The 26,740-nt window shown below is 50.5% G+C and overlaps 1 protein-coding gene across 3 annotated transcripts in view; it reads left to right on the top strand.

The window, feature by feature from the left end:
• Positions 1-7,110, top strand: part of WNT4 (Wnt family member 4) — a 28,153-nt gene extending 21,043 nt beyond the window's left edge. Inside the window, exons 3-5 of one of the 3 annotated variants that reach the window (XM_027582751.1) lie at positions 1,976-2,065; positions 2,161-2,303; positions 2,989-7,110. In XM_027582751.1, coding sequence (XP_027438552.1) covers positions 1,976-2,065; positions 2,161-2,303; positions 2,989-3,456 — 701 coding nt within the window. In that variant the 3' untranslated portion in view covers positions 3,457-7,110. Of the gene's footprint in view, positions 1-1,933; positions 2,066-2,160; positions 2,304-2,988 lie in introns of all 3 variants that reach the window. The other 2 variants (XM_027582762.1, XM_027582740.1) reach the window with 2 other exon arrangements.
• Positions 7,111-26,740: the final 19,630 nt, after the last annotated feature.

The raw sequence follows: 26,740 nt of genomic DNA, 5'->3' as shown, positions 1-26,740 counted from the left end.
GGGCCCCCTCCCAAGCAGAGAAAACCATAGTGTCCTGTTCCTGAGACCAGGGCAAGGGGCACCTGGAGTCCCAGTAGATGGACGTTGGTCTGGAGAATGAGGCAGAGGTCTCCCTGAGCAAACTCACAGGGAGCCCTGGACACCGGGGCTACCAGCGCTCAGGGAAGGAGATGAGCCCAGGGATCGGGAGGACCAGGGGCTACCTGAAAGCCCGGAGAAATGGAAGTAAGGACCACACTTGGCCAAGAGCTGGGGCCACCCTTCCAGTCCCTATCTCCTGCCTGCCCTTCCCCCTTAGTCTTTGGGGCAAAGATTTATGCTGGTTCAGGCCTGGAAATACCAGAAATACCAGAAACTAAAGTCGTCCCTCTTTGGGCGGCCACAGCACAAAACCAACCAACATGATCCTGCTATTAACCTCGATTAACTTGGAGAGGGTTCCATCTCAGGCTGTCGAGGCCCCTGTGGCTCCAGCCAAGCCCCCTGATGCTGGCCCAAAATGGCCAAGCCAGGGCAGAGGGTGGGCCGTGGAGAGCGGGTGGGGGACCGTGGAGAGTGGGTGGGGGGCCGCAGCCCCAGCTCAAGGGCTGAACATAGAACAGGGCATCCTGAGCCGTCGGGGCCCGAGCTGCCCCCCACCCCAGGGCTCGGCTTCTGCTGCCTGTCCACAGACACGGGCACAGAGGAGGTCATTGTTTCCATCTGACCACGGCAACTGCTCCCAGGGGCAGCCAAGAGCACAGGCCTGGGTGTCACAGTGGTAACTGCCAACCACGGGGCCAAAACCTGCCCCCTCCACTCCTGTGGACACAGACACTCCAGCGAGAGACAGAAGGACAGTCACGGGCACACAGAGGCCCTCACAGGGCCTAGAAGAGGAGCAGGGCCTGTCTGGTCACACACCCAGCCAGCCACGCACACATGCAGTATACACACACACACATACATGCACACACACACCCACCCACCACCACCCACAGCCCCAGAAAGAGGCTCCATAGCAGCTACACCCCGAGGCACAGTTCCTAGGAGGATAAAAACACCCATTCAGGCAGAGAAGGAGGGCAGGCACCAAAATAGAACCGCTAAGAAGTCATGGGGTGGAAGAACAAGCAGCAGAGCCGGACGGACCTGTGTTTGAGTCCTGGTGTTATCACTTCCTTGCTGGGTGCCTGGGACCAAATCATCTCCCCTCTGCACACCTGCACTTCACCATCTATGAAGTGGACACAAACAAGGCTCCCGGCAGCAGAGCACAGGCTCCCAGCACTACTGGTCATGGTGGACAGTAGGGGCTGTCGCTATGACGATGGACCCTCCCAAAGGTGTCAGGAAGCAACATGGCCTCAGCAGAAAGGGCTGGGCAGGGACGATAGTGCAGGGGGGGCCCCCTCAGGGCGCCAGGGGCCAGCTGGGGGGTGGGCACGAAAAGAACAGAGGTTTTAGAGAAAGCCAGAGCGGGGCTGGCGGCCACGGCTCTGCTACGCCATCGCTCTGGAGCCTTGTAAGTCCACCTGTCGAGCCTGTCTCGTCTCCTGGACGCTGCCGTGAACAGGGCTCATGTCCCGGAGAGCTTGTGAAAACAGTGTCCCCCCCTAGGTAAGAGCACTGAAACTGGACTGCGTGCCTGCTCAACCACATGTTGTGTGAGCCGCGAGGTGACTAATCTGTCTGTAAAATGGAGATACAGTGGCACTTACCTCATGGACGCTGCAGGGAGGAGCCCACGGGCAGGCTCGCAGGCGGAAGCAGCGCTGGGGTGCGGCAAGCGCCCCCAGTGGTTGGCCTGGGCAGGACAAGGGCGGCGGCTCGGGGCACCTCCTGGCCCCCCAGAGCCTGCCTCATGGGGCTCCCCTGTACCAGTCCCCGCGACAAAGGAGGGTGCGGGGCAGAGCACTGGGACCCAGCCCTGCCCTCCCTCTGCCTCCCACAGGGACTCGGGAGGCGGCCTTCGTGTACGCCATCTCTTCAGCAGGTGTGGCCTTTGCGGTGACGCGGGCGTGCAGCAGTGGGGAGCTGGAGAAGTGTGGCTGTGACCGGACGGTGCACGGGGTCAGCCCGCAGGGTGAGTGTGGGACGAGGGAAGGGCGTGAGTGGCGGCCGGGGGCCTGGGCCCTGCCCTCACTCACAGCGGCCATGGTGCCCCCCCATCCCCCACAGGCTTCCAGTGGTCGGGATGCTCGGACAACATCGCCTACGGCGTGGCCTTCTCCCAGTCCTTCGTGGACGTGCGGGAGAGAAGCAAGGGGGCCTCGTCCAGCCGCGCCCTCATGAACCTCCACAACAACGAGGCTGGCAGGAAGGTAGTGTGGCACGTCCCCTGCCACCATCACTGCCAGGGCAGGGGCGGGCTCAGCAGGGCCCCCAGCACACTCTCCCCGCCCTGACCGGGCGCCCCGCGGGAACACTCGTTCAGGATCCCAGCAGCACCAGCACTCCCGGGGCGGGGGGGGGGGGGGGGCGCCAGCCGGCTTAGGGGGTGGCAGGCGGGGAAGCAGCCGGGTGAGCGGGTGTCACGGAGCAGTGTGTACCCCCGACACGCCCACCCACGAGTCTATGTACACACACACACCCTTCCTAAGTAGCAGAGCTAGGATGCGAACCTGCTGTCAGCACACAGATCACGTGCCTTCTCCACCCTCCTCACAGTTCCTCCACAGATTCAGCGCAGCCGTGTTCTCCCCCATCCTGCCACTCGTCATTCCCTGTCTCATATAACACTACCCTCCGAAATGCTTCTCCATCAACGCCAAGTGCCCCAAGCACAGGGACAGTGTCTTCAACGGTCCCCAACACAGCTTACTGGCCCACCCCAGTATACAGCAGGTGCTTAACACAGAAGATGCAGGACAGTCAACCTTGCTCCAATTCTGTGGCATTCCCCCCATCCCTGGCCCCGCCGGCTGCCCCACCACCACCAGCGGCCCCTCCTCAGCGCCCCCCCCCGCGGTCTCCTGATGGGCCCTCTCCCCTCCCCGCCCCCTGCAGGCTATCCTGACACACATGCGGGTGGAGTGCAAGTGCCACGGGGTGTCGGGCTCCTGTGAGGTAAAGACGTGCTGGCGAGCCGTGCCGCCCTTCCGCCAGGTGGGCCACGCACTGAAGGAGAAGTTCGACGGCGCCACGGAGGTGGAGCCGCGCCGCGTGGGCTCCTCCAGGGCGCTGGTGCCGCGCAACGCACAGTTCAAGCCGCACACAGACGAGGACCTGGTGTATTTAGAGCCCAGCCCGGACTTCTGTGAGCAGGACATGCGCAGCGGCGTGCTGGGCACGCGGGGCCGCACGTGCAACAAGACGTCCAAGGCCATCGACGGCTGCGAGCTGCTGTGCTGCGGCCGCGGCTTCCACACAGCGCAGGTGGAGCTGGCTGAGCGCTGCAGCTGCAAGTTCCACTGGTGCTGCTTTGTCAAGTGCCGCCAGTGCCAGCGGCTGGTGGAGCTACACACGTGCCGGTGACCGTGGCGGCCCACCGGTGACCACCCTGCGGCCCGCCGAAGGCCGGTAATTTAAACAGCCCCCCGCACCTACCCCAAAAGATACTGGTTGTATTTTTTGTTTTGGTTTGGTTTTTGGGTCCTCATGTTATTTATTGCTGAAACCAGGCGGGCGGCCCCAAGGGCACCAGCCAGGGCCTCTCCAAAGCCTGGGCCTTCGTGGCTGCCACTGACCAAAGGGACCTTGCTCGTGCCTCTGGCTGTCCACATGCGGCCGCTGCCGACCACGTGGGTGTTAGCCCTGTTTTTCTACTTGCAGACTTGAGCAGGGTAACAAGGAGTGTTCGCCACGTGCCCCCTGACCCTGCCATCTAGGGAAGGACGTGGCCCTAAGGCAGGGGGAAACCGGCGCCATCTTGATGAACTTGCACCCCTATACATACACACCCAACCCCTGGCAGCTTCAGCCTAGTAGCCTTGTCTCTCGAGTACCCCGGACAAGGGAATGGGCAGGCACCAGCTCAAGGGCAAAGGGTTCGCTTCAGCCCCCCATGAGCAGCTGGAGGTTCAGTCTCTGTGGGACCTTCCAGGCAGGAAGAGCAGGTGAGACAAGAGCCAGAGAAGGCTCCAGTCCCGCCCCGGAGCCCAGCCCCGCCCCGCCCCCCAGCCTCCCCATCAAAGAGGGGAAGGCACTCCTCCCTGGTCCCTCCCAGGCAGGAGCACCAGCTGTCATCCTGGATCAGAGGCCCCAGCCAGGCCTTGGCAGGGACACCTCCACATGTGTCTCCTCACGGTGCCGCTCCTCGGTAAGATGAAGAATGGAAATCGCACACGCAGAGGCACTGGCCAGTGAAAAAGCCTTTCCCCACCCATTACTTTCCTCAGTGAACCACATTTCCTGAGCAAATAGTACGTGCTGGGCCCTACCCTGGGCCATCCCATGGGATGGTCACACTCCTGGCACACGCAGACAGACATGCTTGTGCCCGTCTTACAGCACAGGGGACAGTGTTCAGCCACGTACCAGAGCGAGCTGGCTGCAGAGGCACAGCCAGAAGAGCCCTGCAACCAAGGCTCCTCTGGGACACCTAACCCCAAGGCCCAGGAACTGCAGGTCTCCTTGGGTCTGAGCCTCGGGGAGGGGGCACCAGCTGGAGGAAGAGGGGCCAGAAAGCAGCAGAAGCCACAGACTACGGGCTGGGCCTAGCAGCCACAGGGTTCCAAACCACACAACAGGCTCTGAGGTAAGTGGTGCACAGCTGGAGGGCTGACGAAGTGAGGTGTCAGCAGCTGAGGCACCCTGCCCCCAGGTACCCTGGACACTGAAGAAGAGTCCCCCAGAGAAAGCACCAGCAGCCCGGGCCTGGCCCTGTGCCGGAACCAAACCGGCAGGAGCACAGACCAAAGTTCTGTGAGCAGGACATGCACACAGCAAGACGTGGCCTGACCCCGCTGCTGCTCCCAACCACCAGAGGAGCTTGCCGGAGGCCCAGTCTCCAAGCTGCCCCCTTAATGGGGCTCCAGGCTCCTGGTTTGAGGTCTTGGGCTTGGGATCCCCACTGGCGATTCTCAGACCCCAAGCTCTTGGCTCCAGGATTCCATGTCTGAATTCAGAGTCCCAGATTGAGAATACAGGCTCCGGCCTGTAGAAACTCTCCTCCAGGCCTTGTGGTTTGTGCCTCCTGGTGTTGGCTCCCTCACTGAGAGAGGGTCAACACCCTTGGCCCCCAGCCAAGCTCCCTGCTCAATGTCCATCCAAGAAGAAGGCCAAAACCAAGTGAGATGCTGCAGCCACACTGGAATGAGGGGTAATCTTGGGGCGGGCAGGCTCTGATGTGGATGAAAGCTAAGCCCACTAAGTGTCCCCACAGCGGCCCAGCTGGGCTCACTGCTCCTCTGGCAGGCTCTGTTCAGCTGTCTGCTCAGTGCCAGGGAAAATGCTATCCCTCACTGGCAGAGGCCAGATCCAGACAAAGGAAGCAGGGGAGACCCTCCCCCTCTGGAGACAGGACAGAGCCACTCTCCCCCATTCCCGAATCCTGTCGCCAGAACCAGGGGACTGGTAGATCCAGGATGGATGCTGGTATTATGGACACTGCCCCAGGAAGAAGTGAGAGGGTCTGTGTCCGTTCATAGACTTCACCTTTCCACCTGCCCGGGGGCTCTCTCAAAGCTGACCAGCCTGCGGTTCTCAAGGTTATGACCTCTGTAAAGTAAGACTAGATTCTAGGAAGCTCTGCCCAGCCCTACTGCCACCACCACCAGCACCCCAAAGGCCAAAGGGACCCACAGCCGCAGGAAAATGGAGCTTCCTTGGACACACCTAGCTCCAAACTGTCCCAAATAAAGAGGAGAAACCAGCACTTGCCTGATGTAGCCCACCCACTCTGGAAGCTGGCCAGAGGATCCAAGTCCTGCCCGAAACCCTCTCCACTAGTCTCCATAAGACAAAGGTGATGTCCTCTGAGGCCTAGGGCTGGATCAGCCCCAGCTCTGGATGCTGCTACTCCCTCTGCTGCCCAACCCCATCTTCTAATTTTTATACTAGGCCCCTTGCCATTGTGACATCCCCATGAAATAGTCTGATGCACGATAAAATGATTATTTCTTTATCTTGCAGTTGTGAAAGTGCCTTTGTTTGCAGAAAAGGGAGGAGAGAGACGTGGGGAAGGACATGGGAAAAGCAGATAAACAGTTCATAGTCTAGATATGGGGACCCTCCTGGCCTTCTTTCCTTCTGAGTAACTGGTCTGATGGCCACATGAGAAGGAGCCACCTGCATGCTGTCTGGAATCCCCCTTTAACACACGAGGCTCTACCTGCACTTCCTTGAGCCATGATCAGCTAGTTAAGCCCTGGCCTGAGCTAAGGCCTCAAAACCCTTCCTGAGCACTGATACAGAGGAGGAACAAAGACAATGACAGAGGAGGGTCTGGTGAAGTGAGAGCCAACTGAGAAGGTAGGGAACAAATCAAAAAGAACTTAGTTCCTGCCCAAGGACACAGGAATCCAAGGCCTGTGGCTAGAAGTCCACTCCAGAATTGAAGCCTGGTCAGGATGAGAAGTCTGGATGGAAAACTCCATGTAACCCAAGTCAGAGCTGATGGGAAGACCCAAAGTGACTTCTCAGGAACTTCAGTCTAGCGACGTCCTCACCCTTACACCAAGGGGGCCATGGCCTGTCCTCCCGAGCCCCCACCCCTCTGCAGCCAATTCACATGTCTGGGAGCAATTAGGCTACTATATGCTCGCTTTCCAAAGGTTTAGTGGAGTATAAAAGGGCTGAAGCAAGTGCTTTCAAGACAGCAGAAGTACACACAGATTTGTGAAGAACTGGGGAAGGGGATAACGGAGGGAGGGAAGGGTCTAGAGTGTGGATGGAGAGAAAAGGACACCTCATCCCCAAATCAGGGTCAAGGCACAGAGAAAAGAACTGGCGATAGGGGTCCATGATGGCCGAGCAAAGATCCATACCCAACCATTTCCTACAACTGTGAAAAGGACTCAGGCTTTGCAATCAAACAGACATGGGTTGGAATCCCAGTGCTGCCACTTCTTCACTATATGGAAAATTGAATAACTCACTGTCCTTCTCTGGGACTGATTTTCTTAATTTGTAATATGGGGCTGCGCCCCCTGCCCCAACTTCACGTGGGGCTAAACAATAAAAGAACCAGTTTCTTGGGGATGTTAAATCAAATATGTAAAGCTCAACAAATGGCAGCTACTATTATAAATACTATTATTCCCTTTTCAGGAATGTAGGAGGCAGTTACGGTGGCTCTTAAATTGAGGGGGCCAGAAGAGGGGATGAAACGAGGAGGAAATCAAGAGACAGTTGAGGGCTGAAGACAGGTGATCCTACTTTGGCCCCATCCCCAAAATCTGAAACAGACAGACGTCTCAGGGCAGAGATCCCCAGCCAGCAGACAAGAGAACCCCAGGGGTCAGAATACCCAGGAGGCAGCAAGCAAGGCAATGGCAAAGCTGCCCCTAGGCGCCAGCAGGAGAGGCTGAACCAAGTTCTCAGTGTGGCCGAGAAGCAGGGCTAGGACAGGGAACAGGGGCCAAGGAGGGGAGGAAGGAGTGTCAGAGCTGTAGGAAGTGTATGTAGTGGGTCCCCAGGGGCTCCACCTACGAGGATGGAAGGGCTTCAGGACTCCCAGGCAAGGTCAGCTCACAGAGAGCCTATGTCCACATCCATTCTTGACAGCTGCCCTCACAACTCAGGCCTGAAGGTCTCTAGGAAAGCTGTGAGACCGTGATAAAGTGGACCTCCGTCTTAGCCCCTGGTTGACAGCAGTGGTCCAAGAGATGTATGGGGAGACCAGGGGCAGGGTTTGAGATGGGTCTTGGACCAAGGAAGGGCCAGAGAACACAGGAAGACAGAGGGTATAAGGAAGTACAGGGCTCTGGGCAACTGAGAGGGGCTAAGAAAGACTGAGAAACAGAGTGAGGGAAAGGCAGAAGGTGGGAAGACATAGGACAAAGAGAGAGACACACAAGGAGAGGACAGCACTGAGGGACCAGAGGGCATCTTGGGCAGAGGAGCCCGTAGCTTCCTGACAAAAGGAGAAAATGCTGAGCTTCAGAAGGCATCTGCCTCAAGAAAGGGAGAGGGGGTCTAAGGGATGTGGGGGAAGGGGCGGAGTCTGGCCTGGCCCAGGCAATGACTTCATAGGCATCTCCCCCCACTCCTTCCTGAGCCGCCAGCCCTGGTGACCCCCTGCCCGCATCTCAAGGGTCTAGGCCAAGCAGGCGCTGACAGGGGAGAGAAGGGGCCCTTCTGGGCCGGGCCCCCAAGCCTGGCATAGTGCCTGGTGGGGAGGAGGGGCCTAGAGGCCCAGCCCTTGTCAGCATCCCGGCCGGCCAGCACTTCGCCAGCACTTCGGCACTTCGGAGGCAATTAGCAGCCCAGCTGAGCTAATCCCCCGCCTGGCGAGGCCAACACAAACAGGCCCAGGCCGGGTGCACACTCGCCTCCCTGTTTGCTGAGGGGCCCGGTGGTCCGCCAAGAATAACACCAATAACCCGGGGCCTTCTCTAGGTTAAGAGGAGGACTGGGGCTTGCTGAAGAGCTGACAGTGCCCGACAGAGCATACTCTGGCCAGGCGCCCTGGCTGCCCCAGAAAGGCAGCCACTGTTCCCAAGCCTTGGGCCAGCCAGGAAGAGGAAGCTGGACACAAGGAGCTATACTCTGATTCAGCACCCACCCCCCACCCCTACCCATGCCACCTGTGAGGAAGAAGGGCTAACTCAAGCTCGTGCTACCTTGGCCAGCCTGACAACTGAGGCCCAGAGGGGCTGAGCCCTCTGGTCAGGACCCAAGGATTACAAGCTCCGTGCTGGACACAGGAGCCCAGAGGCAATTCAGACCTGCACCCTGCCCTCAAGGGGTTCACAATCTAGTGAGAGACCAGACTGTGTACGACCTTGGAGCAGGGCCAGTCTCTAGTCCCACAAGCAACATCCCCAGACTTAAGAAGGCTATGGTAGAAGCCCCACAACTGAGAAGACCAAGGGGGACCCCAGAGAAGAGAAAAACTGAGGTCCAGAGACTGATAATGGGGGACATGGCACCAAGGGAGGCAGGAAGGACCCAGAACAAACTCTGGCACAGACTGGTCCTGGACCAGAAATTACTGGACATAACTAGTTCGACCCAGCAACCACGGGGAGAGCTCAGGCCCAAGACAACGCCCTACTCCTACTTCCCACTTCCCTATTCCACCTTCGTCAGCCTCTACCCAGAGAGCATCACCTTTCTGAGCCAAACCTTCTATCCTCAGTTTGGTTCCTCACCTACCCAGGCACCTCTGGACTTTGTAGCAACATCAAGAACTGCAGCCTCCTTGGAGCTTCCACTTGGGAAAAGTGACACAGCCTCCTGGAATGAGCCAGGCCCCTCAGGACGCTGCGCTGATCGTCAATATGCAAGAGCACCACCATTTACTAAGAATCTACTGACTATAGGGTCAGGCCCCACACTAACCATCACCTACCAGCATTACCCCACAGCATGATCACAAGCAAACAATGGAACATAGGTATTTCCTATTGCATAAACCAGCTCAGAGGCAGGTGTATGATTTAACCCCATTTCACAGATAAGGAGACTGAGGCCCACAGAAAGGAAGAGACTTTCCTAAATCTTCAGGCTCCTAGTCAGGATATAGTGTGTCACCAGGCCTCTCCTCCAGTCCCACAACCACCTCCATCGTCCCTCACCCCCACTGCTGGCCTAGACCAACCTCTGACAGTCCTGGGCCAAAGGGCCTCAGAACCATGAGCCCACCCCTCCTCACAAAGCAGCATTAGGTCTCTGGCTGGGCTAAGGTCAACTCCATCACTCTGCAGGGGACCTACACATTGCTCTGTAGACAGCGTTCCCTGGGGCAGAGAGTGAGGAAAGCTGGCGTCACACTGCAAAGGGGGACAAAGCCACGGCAGTTAACAGCAGCCCTGCCCACCACCCCCTGCCCTGGCTGGTGTGGCAGAAGTCCAGTGCCAAGCCCGCCAGCGAGGCTGCTGGGTTCCTAGCCACAGCAAGAAGGGGCTGACAATCCGCAGCCTGAACTCTCTCCAGGCTGTTCCCACACCTGCTCTAGAACATCTAGCCTGGACCAAGGTTTAGAAGACGGTAGAGAGAGCTCCTTTTCCCCTTCAGTTCAGACAAAAACAGAGGTATTTTTCAAAAAGATCTTTTACTAAGAAACTGAAGAAAAGCAAACAGATCGTTAAGTACACAGAAATAAGTGGATTTCTAGGCAGGACTTAAACCAGCCCCTAACCAGAGCCCTCTAGATGCTGCCTCTCCCTTCCCTCCTCGTGAGGCCCCTTCCAGACATCAGGACCCCGGGTCTCATTCTAGCTCCGCTGCTGACAGCCTGTGGAATGTGAAGCAAGCTAATATCCTCTAAATCTCATCAGTAAAAGAGAGGTGAAGACAATGGCAGAGCCAGAACCGGACCCAGTTCTAATTCCAAAGCCTCTACGATACAGGGCCCCCACCCCCACCCCACCCTTTTGGCTGTCGGAGAACCAACTGAAACACTGAATGGGGAAGTGCTCTGTGGACTGTAAGCAACACTAGCGGTTGTCATCAGCCAGCACCTGGCTCTTTCTTGAAGACTGAGGAAAACTGTGTGCTAGGGTGTGCGGATGGCACAGTTTCCTGGCCCCATCAAGGCTCAGTGACACTCAAATTTGCTGGGTCTCTCTTCTCCTGGGAGTCTTTCCATCCTTTCTCCTCCCTCCTTCCAGCACCTCCTGCAGCCTGGGCCTCTTCCTCACCCCCATCCTGGACAGCGGCTGGAGCCACCTGGGAAGCTTCAGGAATGGCTGATGGTTATCGCGGCCAGGACAGGGCGAGTTGCTGCCCCTCTGATTCAACACAGAGCTGGAATAAATCCAGAGAAGTGACCAAGAGGATGCAGGGCTGCTGCCAAGAATTCAGACCGCTTCAGTCTTGAAAGAGGGAGGCTGAGAGAGAGGGTAGCTCAGTCATTCAAATCAGAGGGGGCTTAGGGGAGAGGACTTTAGGCTCATTCCTCAGAAGAGCAGGCACAGCGTGGTGCCAGAAGCCTGAGCACCAACACTACACTGATCTGGGAATGAGTCTCTTCAGGCCTCTTGTGTGCTGGGTGACCTCAGATAAGTTAACCCCCATTGAGTCTCCACTTCCCCTCCCCCCATGCCATGTCAAAGGCTGCTGTGGGAACTGAAGCGTAATATAGGCGGTGTCCAGTAAACAGTCGCCTGTCCCATTCCCCACTTCTGCCCTAGGACATGCACGCTCCCCTGCCCACCTGGCCAGGCAGCATAGCCATATGCCTGATGACAGCACCCCCACACACCCCACCCCTCTCCACTCAGCAATATGGCATCTGATTCTTGGTCCCCAAGCTGCTCAGGCACCCACCTGCAACCACAGCGAGCTTCAGTGGGATGGGGGGGCCCCAGCATGGTGAGGAGAGAAGCAGGTTACTCCCCTCCAACTTGCCCTCAAGGGTCAGAACCCCCGTCTAGCTTGCCCAGAAGAGGCATCAGTTCATTAGCAGGAAAGGGGTTCTCAACCTTTAACCTATACCTCTTGCCTTCAGAGACAAAGCCCTTACTTTATTAGCTCTATCTGACATTTCAAAATAAATCTGGTTATCTAAAATAAGCCTTTCAAATTACATATGCTATTTGTCCACCCCAAGGGGGTCTAGTGCTTAAAAGCCCTGGAGTCAAGTAAGCCCAGCTCTACCATGTGCTAGCTGTGTACCCTGGGTAAATCATTCCACCTGCTTCCTCAGTTAGAAATTGAGCTACTGTGACAATAAAGCACGAAAAGCACTTAACACGCTGCCTGCCACACGGCTGGTACTGGGCCATCAAGCAAGCACTACTGCTGTGAACGCCACAGAATGCTCCTGCGGTCACTCCCTCGCCCATGATCCTAAGCCTGGCCAAGGCCAGATGTTTCAGGGTGGAACCCCCAACTTCCGCTGGGCAGAGGACACACTTTTCAGGAAAACAGACAGGCACCCCTTTTGCAGATCTGCACTTCCCCTGAAGTATATGGCACACTGGGCCACACACACTACTGCTTACACTTGCATATCCTCCTTCTCAGACTAGGAGCTCCCGCAAGGTAGGATCTGGATCTTCTAGTTTATGTGGGCAAGGCGGGGCAGGGAAGCTTTATCATCTCCGATGTCACCAAATAAATTTCAAATGAACCAAGGCATACACTCCAGAAAATAATGCAATGCAGCCATCTGCTGGGCACCAGATGGGCGCAAGGTGGACTGCCTACCTAAGGAAGGACTGCGCAGGAGTGGGCTCAAAAGCTCTCTACCACCACAGCTCTACGGCTGTTATTCTGGACTCCTTCTCCCGAACAAAAGAGTCAGGCAAAGAGACGAAACCATCTTCATCTACCACCCATGCCTGGACTGCAAGACCCCAATCCCCTTTCAAGGACCCAGAGAAGAGCCTCAGCCGGGGGTCCACAGTCCTGGTCCCTGCACAAGGCCTCCCCGGAGGGCCAGCCCATATGGCCTCATTATAAATGGTGCCCTGGACAGCCATCTGACCCACTGTCTCCTGGTCCCCTCATCCCTGAGTTCCTGAAGCCTCAGCCAAAGACAACAGTGTGGACTCGTTTCTTTGGGGCCCAGAGCGGAAGGCTCCCCAGCACCTGGGAGCAGCTGGAGGTTGGAACTCAAGGACTCATCGCCACTGGTCTCCCCACCCCGTGCCAAGTGCATCTGTAAACAAGCCTTCTCAGTGGCTCCCTGCAGCTGTTCCCAAGAGGACAAAAGGGGGAGAAAGCAGCTAGAATCAGGGCAGCCCATGGCTTACAAGTAAGAACTGAGCCAGGCGGAGCCTGGTCTGGAAGATGCTCCCAGGGCGCTGCTGGCCCTGTGCCCAGAGTCTCAGATGGATCCACCATTGCCCAGCATTGCTGCCCCAGCAGTGCCAGGCTGCTGGGACCCCCAGAGGCATGGGGCCTATGTCACACTGCTGTAGGTCCCACTGTTTTACAAGCTGGCGGAGAGAAAGAGCTTGCTGGGGTGGAGATGCCTGGATGCTGGGCTGTTGTGCGTGATCCTGTTTGCTATAAAACAGCCAGACATTCCGAGGACCTGGAATCGTGCCGAGGCCACAGAGCTAGCTTTCCCGGCCATATATCTCCAGGCAGGGACAGGCCTGAGACATCGGAGATAATAAAGACAGGATTGTCTCAGCCCTGGGGCTTGTCTCCCCTTTGTCCCAGGGCCCAGCAGCCAACATGAAGTTTAAAGACATCCTCCCCCTTCTCCTGGGAAAGTACAAATGCATCAGATTCTATCGCCCCTGGGGTGAGCTTCCCAAGAACCAGGCCTGGGATTCCTGCTCTCAGCTCACCAGAGCAGAAGGCAATCAAGGGTCCATCCATCGGCAGCACCCAAGAGAGACTGCAAATAACTCGGACGCACAACAGCCACTTGGGGACATGCTTCTCTGTGTACACATCTCTGACTCTCCCCAGCCCTACAACACAGCAACTGTGCCGCTTTAGGGATGAAGAAACTGAAGCTGAGAGAGGTTAATGGACTTATCCAAAGTCACAGCTGTTCGATGGCACAGATGGTTTGAAACCTAGATCTGTTCTACTCCAAAGCCTGCAACTTCCTTAGTAGCTCTAAAATTCCATGCACACACGCTTTTATATGTTCCTTCTTCCCCAGTGTCCTGCTTTTCAACTCCAGAGGGGCTGGTTTACCCTTTAACATCTGAAGAGAAAAGTGCAGGTGACTGAAGCAAAATGCAGACTCCTTAATCTGGAAACCAAGCCACCACCGCTGCCAGCCCACCTCAATATGACCAAGTGACAGCCAACAATTTGCCCCAAGGGTGCGTGGCTTTGCAGAAGGAAAATGGACAGGAGAGGTGCTCAGATGAACCTTACCCATTTTGTGAGTTAGCGGAATGCCAGTCCCAGCTTTCCTAACCACAGAAGCCACTCGGTAGAAAAGGGGCATCATCCACGTAGAGGTAAGGTGCTCAAGCAGAGAGGGAGCACTGGACTCTGAACCAAAGGCTCTGATTTCCATCTGTGAAATCTTATAGAAGCTGAACTCTAGGCCAGTTTTCTCACTTGTAAAATAAACACCTGCTCTACTTGCCTCACGGGCTTTTCGGAAGATGAACATGAGATGGTATTATGACCCATGCGTTATTTTTTCCCCTGCTGGATTCTTCTGCATTCCTGACTTCCCCTCTCCTCCCCGCCTCTCTTCTGTTCAGTCATCTGAACTCACTATGTGCTTCACACCATGCTGGATACAAGGAGAGGCTCACACACAGGTTAAGAAAAGATGACAAAAAACATACGAAGATTAGACGGTAGGAGACCAGAGCCAATTGCCTGCCAGTGAACGGCTGAGGCTGGGCCACGGTCTATTTAAGCCTCAGCCTGACCAAGGCCTCTCAGCTATAAAGCCCCATCTGTCCACAGGAAAGGATATGGGCCACATGATCTTTCCAGGCTACCTTCCAGCCCAGGGTCCCATCAATCTGCCTCTCTCTACTTTTTCCAACCTCTACTCACGGGCCCTTGCAAATTGGGGAGCCTCGATTCTATTAGATATAAAAGTTCCCTCCTTGGAGGCAAAAGGGGGCTGGGAGAAACCAGTCAGTAGGAAATCTTTCTGAATGAGCCAGGAAAAAGCTGAAGATTCCCTGTGCTCACCTTTCCTGGCCATCTAGGCTCAGAACCGTGAGAAAACATGGAGGTCGTCTGGCCTAATGGCCCAGTCCCAGTGTACACCTGTAAGAGGACTTCTCTGCTTGCATACATTCCAACGAACCCAAATCTTCTCCATAGCCCTGAGGTAAACCAATTCCCTACAACTCCCACCCCACACAGGGACACTTCACCCTTCCCCGGCAGCCTAAACTTGATGCTGCTGCTTGGAGGGACAGGATGTGTCCATAACAAGAGATATCTTGGTCTGCAAGTTCCCCAAACACAGAGTCTGCACCAAAGCTTGGCTCATGATCCAGTTTTTTAAATGGGGAGAATAAGGACTGATGCTTGGCTGCAGGTGAACTGAAAGACACTCATTTATTTGAGAAATGGAAAGCAAGATCACTGGTCCTGGAGGGTGGTAATGGTTCTAAGAATTATAGTACAGGCTACAGGTAGGTGGGGGTGACAAGCGACTGTGGGCCAGTGGGCTCTGTTCCCAGCAGTTTGAGTGTCTGTGCTCTTTTTCCAGGCCAATGAGAAAGACAAACTCAAGAAACCTTTCTAAGTCCCAGGTATACAACCAACCAGACTTTTCTTGCTATTTTTCTGCCATCTAGTGGCTCCTCTGGAGCATTACAGGTCCACCTCGCCATTTTCCTCTGCTCCTCCATTATCTTCCTAAATAATAGGAATTAGCCAATCAGGCATTACGCGGGGTGCTTCACCTCCGTCACTGCCGCTCTTCATAATACTGCAAGACAGGCATTAATGCCATTTCTCAAGTAGGAAATCCAAGGCTCACAGAAGTCAAGTCACCTGTCTAGGGTTGCACTGAAGGTCAGTGGAAAATGTGATACCTAAGTCCATCCTCATGTCCTTGCATTGTTATCACCTGTCCTGGAGGAACCGAAGGCCCCCAAACTAAAAATAATCTCAGCTTCTCCACAAGTCTCTACATGCATCAAACTCCTCACAGTTAGCTACCATCCTGGTCAAACAGATGACACCACAGCCTCCTCCAGCCCCAGGATACACTGGGAACAGCAGTGAGAACTGGGCAAACCACTCCACTCAATTTCTCCATCTGAATACTGGAAGGCCACACAAAAAAACATGTACACAATTGTTCGCAGGAGCACTAGGCTAACAGCCAAAAGGTGGCAACAACTCAAGAATCAATCAGCTGATAAATGAATTAGACAAAATGTATATCCATACAATGGAACATTTAGCCATAAAAAGGAATGAAGTTCTGATATATGCTAAAATATGGAGAAACCTTAAAAACATTATGTTAAATGAAAGAAGCCAATCACAAAAGACCACACACTGTATGATTCCATTTATATGAAATTTTCAAAAGAGGCAAATCTACAGCAAGACAAAGTAGGCTACTAGTTGCTTAAGGTTGGAGGGACAAGGGGCAGGGGGAGGAGGGTTTAGGAGGTGACAGCTAAAGGGTATGGGGTAGGTTTCTTTCTGAGGTAAAGATGATGTTCCAAAATATATCGTGATCATAGTTCCACAAGTCAGTGAATAGATAAAAAACACTGAATTATACACTTTAAATAAGTGAATTATATGGTACACGGATTATATCTAAACAAAACTGTTGCACCCCACCCCACCCCCAAAGAAGTGAAAGGGTTGGGCTAAATAACCTCTAAAGGTCCTTCCCAGTTGGCTTTTCAACGGATGGAGCCATCCATCGTTGTCAGTCCCAGCACTGGTGACTCAGCCTGAACCAACCCAAACTGGTATTAAGACTAGTCCCATCAAAGGCCACCTGAGTAACTCTGCTCCACGCCCTCCTCCCAAGCCCCCGGGCAGCCTCTGCCTCCAAGAGGTGGCTACACTGTCTTCCTACATTAAGGAACCCAAACCACCGGCATCTACACACCCACTGACTCTAGGAAAGAAAAACAGGGCAGATGCAGCCTGCCTCCAGTTCTGGTCTTTTCTCTTTTTACAGAGGTCTTCCTAAATTTAGTGTGGCTCCAGCCTGAGCTCAACCTTTCTAAGAATATTCATTCACATTTGCGGGGGGGGGGGGGGGGGGGGGGGGGGGGGGCGGGGGGCATTCTCACATATGGTGAGAAACACACTGGCTTTTGGAATCAGATAGATCTGGAGCTGAATCATGATTTCATCATTTTGAAGCTCTGACTTGAGCAAATTCCTCTGAGCCTAAATTTCCTGAAAAATGGTTATGCATAAAGCTCTCATTACCATTATGGAAACAGCATGTATATCATTTGGGGATAATATTATCACAAGTCAGACCCACTGTCCAAGACATCAGGAATACACCCTTCTCCCGTGAGCCCCGGCTCAGTAACTGTATATTCTTTGAAACAACCTACTGGAAAGCGCCCCCTAACTGATTATTCCCCTCACTTACAGTCTTCCAAGCACTTGGGTAGAAAGTGTGATGGCCCATAACCTGTGGGGAAAAACTCCGTGTCTGTAGACTTTGTTTTCCTATAACGTATTAAACACTAAGTTTTGCTATTATTCTTCATTAACAAGAACTGCTCATCCAGTCATTTAAAAAAGTGAGTATAGGGCGCCTGGGTGGCTCAGTTGCTTAAGCAACTGCCTTCGGCTCAGGTCATGATCCAGGAGTCCCGGGATCGAGTCCCGCATCAGGCTCCCTGCTCGGCGGGGAGTCTGCTTCTCCCTCTGACCCTCCCCCATCTCATGTGCTTTCTCTCTCTAATAAATAAATAAAAAATCTTAAAAAAAAAAAAAAAGTGAGTATACTCTGGGACAGTTGGGTGGCTCGGTCGGTTAAGCGTCCAGCTCCTAATTTCAGCTCCGGTCATGACCTCGGGGTTGTGAGATCGACCCTGTGACGGACTCTGCGCGGGGTGTGGAGCCTGCCTACAATGCTCTCTCCCCCTCTTATCCCCACACCCAATGCTCTCTCTTTCTCCCTCTCAAAATTAAAAAAAGTGAGTATCCTCTGTTGTGAAATAGGAACAAAGTCCTGGACTGTATATACTGATCTAGGTTGGTTCTGCCACTAAATGTGCTTTATGTGACTTTGAGTAAGCACCCTCTATAACCTTAGATCTCTTCTAGGTATGTAAGACCTGCCCTGAAAACCTGTGATCGCTAACATCAATCAAACAATTCATCTAAGTAAGGTAGAAAAGATGTCTATAACGAGAAAAATGCTGTCAGGGTTAGACTAGCCACTTGCTAAATTTTTAGCCATATCACTGGTACCATACTACCAGACCCCACTCTCTGTGTGCTCTATATTTTCCCCTTCTACAAGACTCAACACAGATTTGTCATTCTACTTTTAACAAACTCCTGAAGGGTGCCCTGGGTGGCTTAGTAGGTTAAGCGTCTGCTTTTGGCTCAGGTCATGATCCCAGAGTCCTGGGATCAAGTCCCACTTCAGGCTCCCTGCTCAGGAGGGAGTCTGCTTCTCCCTCTACCCACCTCCCCCTGCTTGTGATTTCTCTCTCTCAAATAAATAAGATCTTTTTTAAAAAATCAAAAATAATAAAAAAATAAACTCCTGGGATGCCTAGGTGGCTCAGTTGTTAAGCATCTGCCTTTGGCTCAGGTCACGATCCCATGCTGCTCAGCAGGAAGCCCGCTTCTCCCTCTCCCACTCCTCCTGCTTGTGTTCCCTCTCTCGCTGCCTCTGTCAAATAAATAAATAAAATCTTCACAAAAAAACTTTAAAATCTTTAAAAAGAAAAACAGTAACAAAAAAAAAAAAACACCTCCTGAGCAGGTTAGTGTTACTATTATCCCCACAAGAAATATCAAACTTAAGTAACTCAGCCAAGATCACACAGCAGGTAAACAGTGGAGCTAAGATTTAAACACAGGCAGTCTGGCTTTAGAGTCCTTGTTCCTAATTATTCCTCTATACTGCCTCTTGCAAATGGACAAGACATAAACAAATGTTCCCTGAAGTGAGCAAACACCAATGAGTAAATCACACGAGGTGACCTACCTTTTGAACCTACTAACATAAAACTGGATGCTTTTCTATGAGAATTCCCTAACAGACCAATCTTGGTCCTTCTGTCTGACTGTATGTTCACTGGAGGTTGAAGATACATTATCCCCTAATCCTTATGACAAATCTGCAAAAGGTTAACAGGTATTACTGGCTCAATTTAAAGATGCGTAAATCAAGACTGAAAAATTAAAGCAGTTTGTTCAAACACAGCTAGTCAGTGACAGAATCTAATTCAAATTTACATCCCTCTACTCCAAAGTATATATACTTATCTTACTATTCAGTATTCCTAAATCCCTTAATATGAAACTGGCACTAGAATGATTCCCAAAACACAAACAACAGCAAATGTTCTATCTGCTCTATATAAATAGTGGAGAATGCCAGGATACTTGTAAGAGAGGTATCTGTAAAGCATCTAGTTTCACTATTGAATTATATTAATGCTTGGATCGTACTGGTATTCCCAGAAGGAAGTGATACCTAAGAGAGGGAAATACGGTATCGGCCACTCTTAATTATTTATCCTACAAGCAAAACTAAGTCAGTCTTTACTGGACATTGCAACATATTAAAGCATTACAGACTGAACCAAACTTTAGAATCTCTCAAATATATCAATGAAAATCTAATTCTTCTTAAAGACTCAATAGTCTACTTGTACATTTCATATATACATTTTACAGATTTTTATTAACTACCTGTCAACAGCAAAAAAATCCTTAGAGCTGTAGAGATGATCCTGTACCAGTGATGTTCACATCTCTTGGTAGAGCCCCAGAAGTCCCACAGGGGGGCACAAAGCGTGTACATCTGCATTGGAGACAAGGAAGCAGTGGGAGAGCAAAACTGCTTGCCTGGCTTCAACCCCAGCATCTCTGTTCCGTAGGACACCTTTTCTATTCCCTTCATGGGGCCCTCCGTAAGATTTTATTTGAAAGAAAAGAGGTTTACTGCTAAAAAGACACAAACCAAAAAGGAACAGAAAATCAGTTTTACCTATACATGGGGAAACTGAGGCCCAAAGAGGTACAGCAACTTGTCCAAGGAAACTGCTGCCCCAACTAGAACCTGGGTTTCCAACTCCTAATCCAGAGAATTATATTACTATCAGGGAGAAACGGAGAGAACATCAGACACCGTAATGCAAGCTAAATGCAAAAACAGGACTCCATTTAGTCACGCTACATTTACCAGGGGCCAAGATCCCTGTGGGCTAAGGAAAGACTAGTCTTAGAGCACACTGGCATCTAAGACAGGGAAATTTCTGCAAACTCAGCGCCCTGGGGTGAAGTCATTCTCACATGAGGCAAGTGAAGAATTCACAGTGCCTACACACCCTTCACAAAGCTGCCAAGGGATGCACCGAACTCCCTAACACCAAAACAGTTGTAAAGTCCTCAAGTTATGGAGGAAAGGGGGCAGCTCTTCAGGGAGTAAGAGATCCAGAATCAAGCCCAAAATCTCTCTCCCATCAGACCAATGTAGACCTTCCAAAGCTTTACAAAGGAGGTTCAGAAAGCTGGAAATGAGGCTCCATTGTGGGTCTGGAGCTCCAAACAAAGGGCCAGCCCAATCACAGAGTTGGTTAAAGATGAGATGTCAGGGAGAGTAAAACAATACTCTCACGCTCCCTAAAAGTGTTTTCCTATTCCTAGCAGGGGGTGCCGAGGGCCCCTCATTCGTATAGCAGCCTGAGACCCAAAAGCCAGCAGGGTTCTCTGGCCCTAGTATGAAGAGAGTTAATGAGGATGAGGATGACAATGGTGATGACACCTTCAATCCATTTCATTTACTGCCTAGTACCTACTACTTGCAAGCACTGTAAAGCTAAGTGCTTCACATACAGCATTTCATGTAACCCTCACAACTCACAGGTAAAGTTAAGTATAGCTATTTCCATTTCACAGAGAATGCAAGGCTCAGAAGGTTTGTTACTTGCCTAAGGTCAAAGGGTCAAATTAGTGACAGAACCAAAACTCAAATCCAAAGCCAGTTATGCATTTTCTATCACACAATGCCAAGTTGTCTAACCTCAGTCTTGCCATCTGACAAATGGTACCATCTATTCCACCTCCCTTACAGGGTTGTATTAAGGATCAAGTGAAATCACTAATACAAACATGATCTGAGGTTTCTGAGTCTACCACCTGAACTCCAGTGTGAAGACCCCTGACCTTTGTGGAAAGATGATGGAGATCCAGAATCCCAATCACTTCACTTTATTTGGGTCAAGCTAATGAGATTTTGTGACCTAATAATGAGGTTCCTTCCTCCTACTCATCAGGCCCATATTAAATATACGGAAAACAATGGTGCTTTTCTAAAGGCCATGCCGTGGGATGGTAAGGAGAAAAAGGAAAGGGTGTCAGATTTCAGAACTGGCACTCCGATCATCCCCTTGGCCTTGGGTACTCACTAAGGTCCAGCTTTCTCATCAACAAACCCTCCTCTGCCAACTCACAGAGCTGCTATAGTGAAAAAAAGAAGGGCAGTTGAACAGTTGAACTTTTCTCTTTCTACAAGACTCAACACGGATTTGTCATCCTTCCTGAGGAGGGCCGGGGTGGCTCAGTCGGTTAAGCGTCTGCCTTCAGCTCAGGTCATGATCCCAGAGTCCTGGGATCAAGTCCCGCTTTGGGCTCCCTGCTCTAAATTCTTCCCATTGCAGTGCAAATCTGGTAGCTGTTAATATTTTCATAGCACTTTCGCATTTATAAAGTATGTTCACCTATATGATCCCACTTAGTCATCACATTCACCCCTGAGATGTAGATATTACCATTATTCCTCATTTACAGATGAAGCAAAGGAGCTTAGGGACATTCACTGACTTACCCAAGATCACGTGGCTAGTAAGGCCAGAGTCAAGACTCAGGGCAATTATTTCACTACAGCAGACACCATCCAGAATTTTAAATTCTGATTGACTGTAAAGCCTCAGGCTGACCCTAAGAGCCTCTCCTAGATAATTCAGTCTCCCCAGTCCATCAGTATACTGACTCAGCCTCTACTCCTTTCTACCTCACCACTTTCTCCCCACCCTTCTGCCATCTATCAAAACCCCATAAGGAGTGGTGTCCCGATAGTAGGTACAATGTACCCTAGATTCAACTGCCAGTTTTAACTTAAATTTACCACTAGGTGGAGCTAATCTCAACAATCCAAGAAGCTCATGGGTTAGCTTACTGGCAAAGAGCAGAAGGGGCCAGGGTAAAATGTAGCTCAATAAATTGTTTAAAAGCAAGATATAGATGGCATGGTACTGGCACAAGCTTGCCCACCTTTTTGAGGTTATGCCCCAATAGCCCATGATCAGGGAGTTTAGAAAGAATTGTGCTTATGGCTCAAAAGCACTGAATTATCTGCAAACCCCTCTAATTCCTGCCTCTGAGACTGGCCATGGGACTCCATACCAATTTACAGCTCAACCACAAACTAAGACCCTATCCAATCAAATGTTAATTCATCGGTATCAGGCCAGAATACAAAGGGAGCCACTACCTGTTTAATCACTCAGACTTTGTTCAATCCACCCAGAACTAAATATTCACTAACAAAAGGGGGAAATAAAGCCACGTAACACTGGCCCACACCCTGCCAAAAAAGGTTAAAGGTTTGACGAAAGTGTGCACATGTGTGCTGGGGGGGCGGGAGGGGGGGCAGCGATGACGACACACAACAGAGGACATCTACATCAGAGGAACAAAGTGACCTTGCCTTGTTTTTTAAGTTAGCAAGAGACTTCATCTCCTACAAGTCCAATTTAGTCTGTTGGAATAACTTCAATTTCATACTCATTTCTAGTACTAACTTTACACTATTTGGAATATGGTTTGGTGTACTCTCTGCAGGTGAACTGGAATATTCGTGAGGGGAATGAAAAAGATACCCATCTCCAGTGAAATTACACTTGTCTTGAAATTATCAGGGAAATATAGCTCCCTACATTCTAGCTTTGAGTTAGAAAACCTTAGCTGATCTCCATAACTCAAGTAACTGCTCTCTCTCACACTGCTGCCTAAGAAATTTAATTACTTAGGCGTCTGCCCAAACTATCTCAGTGCCAGTTCACCAATAAATTATATGACAATGAACTCTCTACACGTTCTTTTCTGGTTAAGGAGTCAAGAACTGAATGCTGGTTGGAACCACAAGTTTGGAAAATCTCTTTCCTCAAAGAACAGTTAAACTGAAGACTTGCGACCCAAGATTACTCTAAAATTCATGCCAGATATAAATGAAACCTTAAGAAATCATTTAGTGACATCGTTCTCAAACCTGGAGGAACACTAAAATAATCTGATGAGATTTAAAGAAATGATGCCTCTCAAAACATAATTTGGAAAAAAAAAATTAAGTGATAAATTTAAGTGACCCTATCTCTAGAGATTGCCTAAAATGGCCCCAGGCATTATTTTCCTTTTTTAAAAAATTAGCTGCCTAGGTAACATTCACACCACCAGAGTTAAGAACCACTGAGGTGGGGCACCTAGGTGGCTCAGATGGTTGAGCGAACAACTCGATTTCTGCTCAGGTTGTAATCTCTGGGTCCTGGGATGGAGCCCCGCTTCACGCTCCATACTCAGCAGGCAGTCTGCTTGAGATTCTCCCTCTCCCTCTGCTCTCCCCCCCCACCTCCCCCACTGCATGCTAAAATAAATAAATCTTAAAAAAAGAAAGAAAAGGAAGAGAAAACCACTGAGGTGTGCACTGATCCCCAAACATATCTAACCAAGGTTCTACCTGGGAAGCTTTTAAAAATTAAATTGATTCCCAGGCCCCACCCCATACCTAGACATCAGAATCTCAGAGGAATTTTTTTTTTTAAGTTTTCCATTAATTGTTGACTAAGCAGGCAACGGACGTGTATCTGAGACCCCAATGATGACTAAATGCCTAATTATTTCACAGATCAAGAGCCTGGGAGAGTCCAAGCTCCCCGCCGAAGGGCGCACTGGCTTAGGGCTGTCCTGCCCCCCTACCTCCAGCGCCCAGGACGGACCAAGCCGTCTGACGACTGTGTGCCACGGGCAGGCACACACAGACAAGACTTTCACTTTCTCGAAAGCCATTCCAAGGGCGAAGAGACCAAATGGTTATTCAAAAATAGCTATCAAATTTGCAAAGAAAATTCCAAGTAGAAGTCAGGATCCCACATCTATTTTATTCTCTGCTATATCTTCAGGGCCTTATTAAGTGCTTTAAAAAAAACTGTTTTTGAATTTACTATATATGAATGAATGAATGAATAAGTGGTACAGACTTTAGGCTTGGCTATATGGAATCTTCTGCACAATGAAATATGAGAAATTAAATGTGCTTGACCTTGCACCCCCTTTGGCTCACCAGGCTCACCATGAGAAGTCCACTGTTAGGTAACTACTGCTCTCTGGAACCAGGCTCCAGCATGAGAAGCTTGGAGCCAACCTGAGCCAAAGCTGAAACCTGGAGGCAAGGCCCAACTGACCCATTAGTGAGAGAAAAACAAGCTTGTGGTAAGCCAGAGGGTTAGAGTGCTTTGTAATGCAGCATTAAGCAAAAGCTAATGAAATGAGGCTTAAGAAAAAGGGAAGGCACTTTGGAAAAAACTCAAAGTAATATACTGTATAAACTTAAAAGTATTTAAACAGTCCCAGAAAGAAAATAATAAGGCAAGGTCTTCTGTTGTTCTACGTTGTTAAAGGATCATGCTCTGAAGTTGGGGGAACTCGGAGTAAGGCCTACAGACAACAAGGAGATCTGAATTAGGAATGTGATTTCAAGCTACTTCCCTCAGATGTCATTCAGAGTTACCCTAACCAGGAAGAGCTCAGCCCCTCCCAAAAGATAATGAAGTCCACTTCCTGGCGAAATGTTGTCCCTTCCCCACAGGTTATACACCAAATCTCCCAACAGTAGGTTAGCTGTACCCAGGGGGACTAAGTTCCAATCCTCCTCAAGAAGCAAGGTCCTCATGTACCAGAGTTTCTTAGCACGCAGTACTCAAACACTACTAATAATATCAAAACGGGAGGAGAAAAAAATAGTCCAAACCTAACAACGAAGAAAAAGAAATACCATTATTTTTATCCATTCTACAAAGACAGCAATTATGATACCAGCAGGTTTAATGACAGCTTTTCAAAACCAAAAAAAAAAAAAAAAAAAAATACTACATTAACTGTACAAATTTTAAGAGGTATTCTGACTACAACACGAAGACTGAGGACAAATACACCTTAGAATGAAGGAAATACTGCAACTGGTGCTTTCATACCATCATCCTCCCTTTCCCCTTGGAACATGCTCCCCTGCTGGCATAAAATCCAGCTCTAAGGGTACAACTTTAACAAAACACAAAACCTATTTCTAAGACCTTCAGTAAAACATCTGGTATTTTAGAAAACCAGTGATGTATTAGTGTCATATTAGCCTAAATGTACATTTTGCCACAAGCTAAGCCTGCTAAGGATTGTTTTATAATCCTTTTCCAACCTCTAGATCACACTCCCTGAGTAGTATTAGTCACTAAGCCAAGATGACAGACAAGTCTGTTAAGTCAAACAGAAAACAGTATTTAAATACAAAACAAGGTTAACTTCATCCATTTGCCACACACGTTCTTCTGATATGTGGAAGTCAAATTAAAAATGTTTAATTAGGGAGGCCTGGGTAGCATCCCTAATTGATTTCAGCTCAGGTCCTGATCTCAGGGTCATGAGATCGAACCCCATGTCAGGGCTCCACACTCAGCAGGGAATCCGCTTGAGATTCTCTCTCTCCCTCTCCCCGCCAGCTCATGCTCTCTAAATAACAAATAAATAAATAAATAAAATCTTTATAAGAAAATATTTAGTTAGAAAACTGTTAGCTTAAATCAATCCCCTTGTCTTTGTTGTTGTTCTGATACATGGATGTTTCACTGACACAACCATGTGACCTTTATTTCACTCATTCATTCCTGAAATCATGAAATCATGTACCATCCAATGACTGTTTTTATTTTTTTACAGATTTTATTTATTTGACAGAGAGTGACATAGTGAAAGAGGGAACACAAGTAGGGGGAGTGGGAGAGCTTCCCGCGGAGCAGGGAGCCCAATGCAGGGCTCGATCCCAGGACCCTGGGATCATGCATGACCCAAGCCAAAGGCAGACGCCTAATGACTGAGCCACCCTGGTGCCCCCAATGACTATTTTTAGAGCTATCTCTCATGTGTCAAACACTACGCTAGGCCAGGGACACAGCAATAATCAGGATGGACCTATGTGCCACTGTACTAAGAACTAGGGATATACGGTCCCTGATCCTAGGCTCTCAGAGCACAATCCCAGTACCTCTCCCTAGCACGGTCAACAAGGAGCAAGAAACATTAGTTAAAACAGTAAAGCTTAGATCTGCCTCTTCATAACCCCTTCCCAACCAAGCCACCCAGCTTAGCTCCAGCACAGCACGGAATCAAGCCAAACTGATTCCACTTAGAAAACCACCAAAATGAGGTTACACTGTACCAACAGCTCTTAGTTTCTAAGGCTCTCTTACAGATCAGTATAATGCCCTTAAGGTAAATGAAAATGTGTCCCATATTCAGATTCACAGCACAGAATCTGGAATCTGATGGAAGCAGTCTGGGTAACAATCTAGGAGCAATGGTTCTCCAACGTGGCCGTGTTCTGGAAATACATGGAAAGCTTTTAAAAACCCACTGCTCAAGCTGTACTCCAGTAAGCAACAAAGTCTGAAAAGCACTGATCCAGAAAACTTGAGAAAACAACTGGCCGCTTTCCACCTAAGCAATGGATGAGAGAGGTGTGCTGCCACTCCCTCCCAACAACATGAGCAGTGAGCTTCCTGAGCATCACCTTCACTAAGGACTGCTATGAATCCACTTGCCAAACTCGGGAGAAGGCACAAACCTGAACATACTGAGGGGAAACCACCACCTCAAATTGAAGGCCAGAAAGGCAATAAAGTACATAAAAAATAATAATAGTAATAATAAAGTTTTAAAATCTTATCCCAAAATTTGTTAGAAATTGATGTTACGAAGAGTCAAGTCCCCACTCCTAGGTATCTAAAAAGAGGCGGAGGGAAAAGAACAACCCCCAGGC

The sequence above is a fragment of the Zalophus californianus genome, chromosome 4 (assembly GCF_009762305.2).
Source record: "Zalophus californianus isolate mZalCal1 chromosome 4, mZalCal1.pri.v2, whole genome shotgun sequence".
Lineage (NCBI taxonomy): Eukaryota > Metazoa > Chordata > Mammalia > Carnivora > Otariidae > Zalophus > Zalophus californianus.
This window is presented reverse-complemented; position numbering and strand designations above follow the sequence as displayed.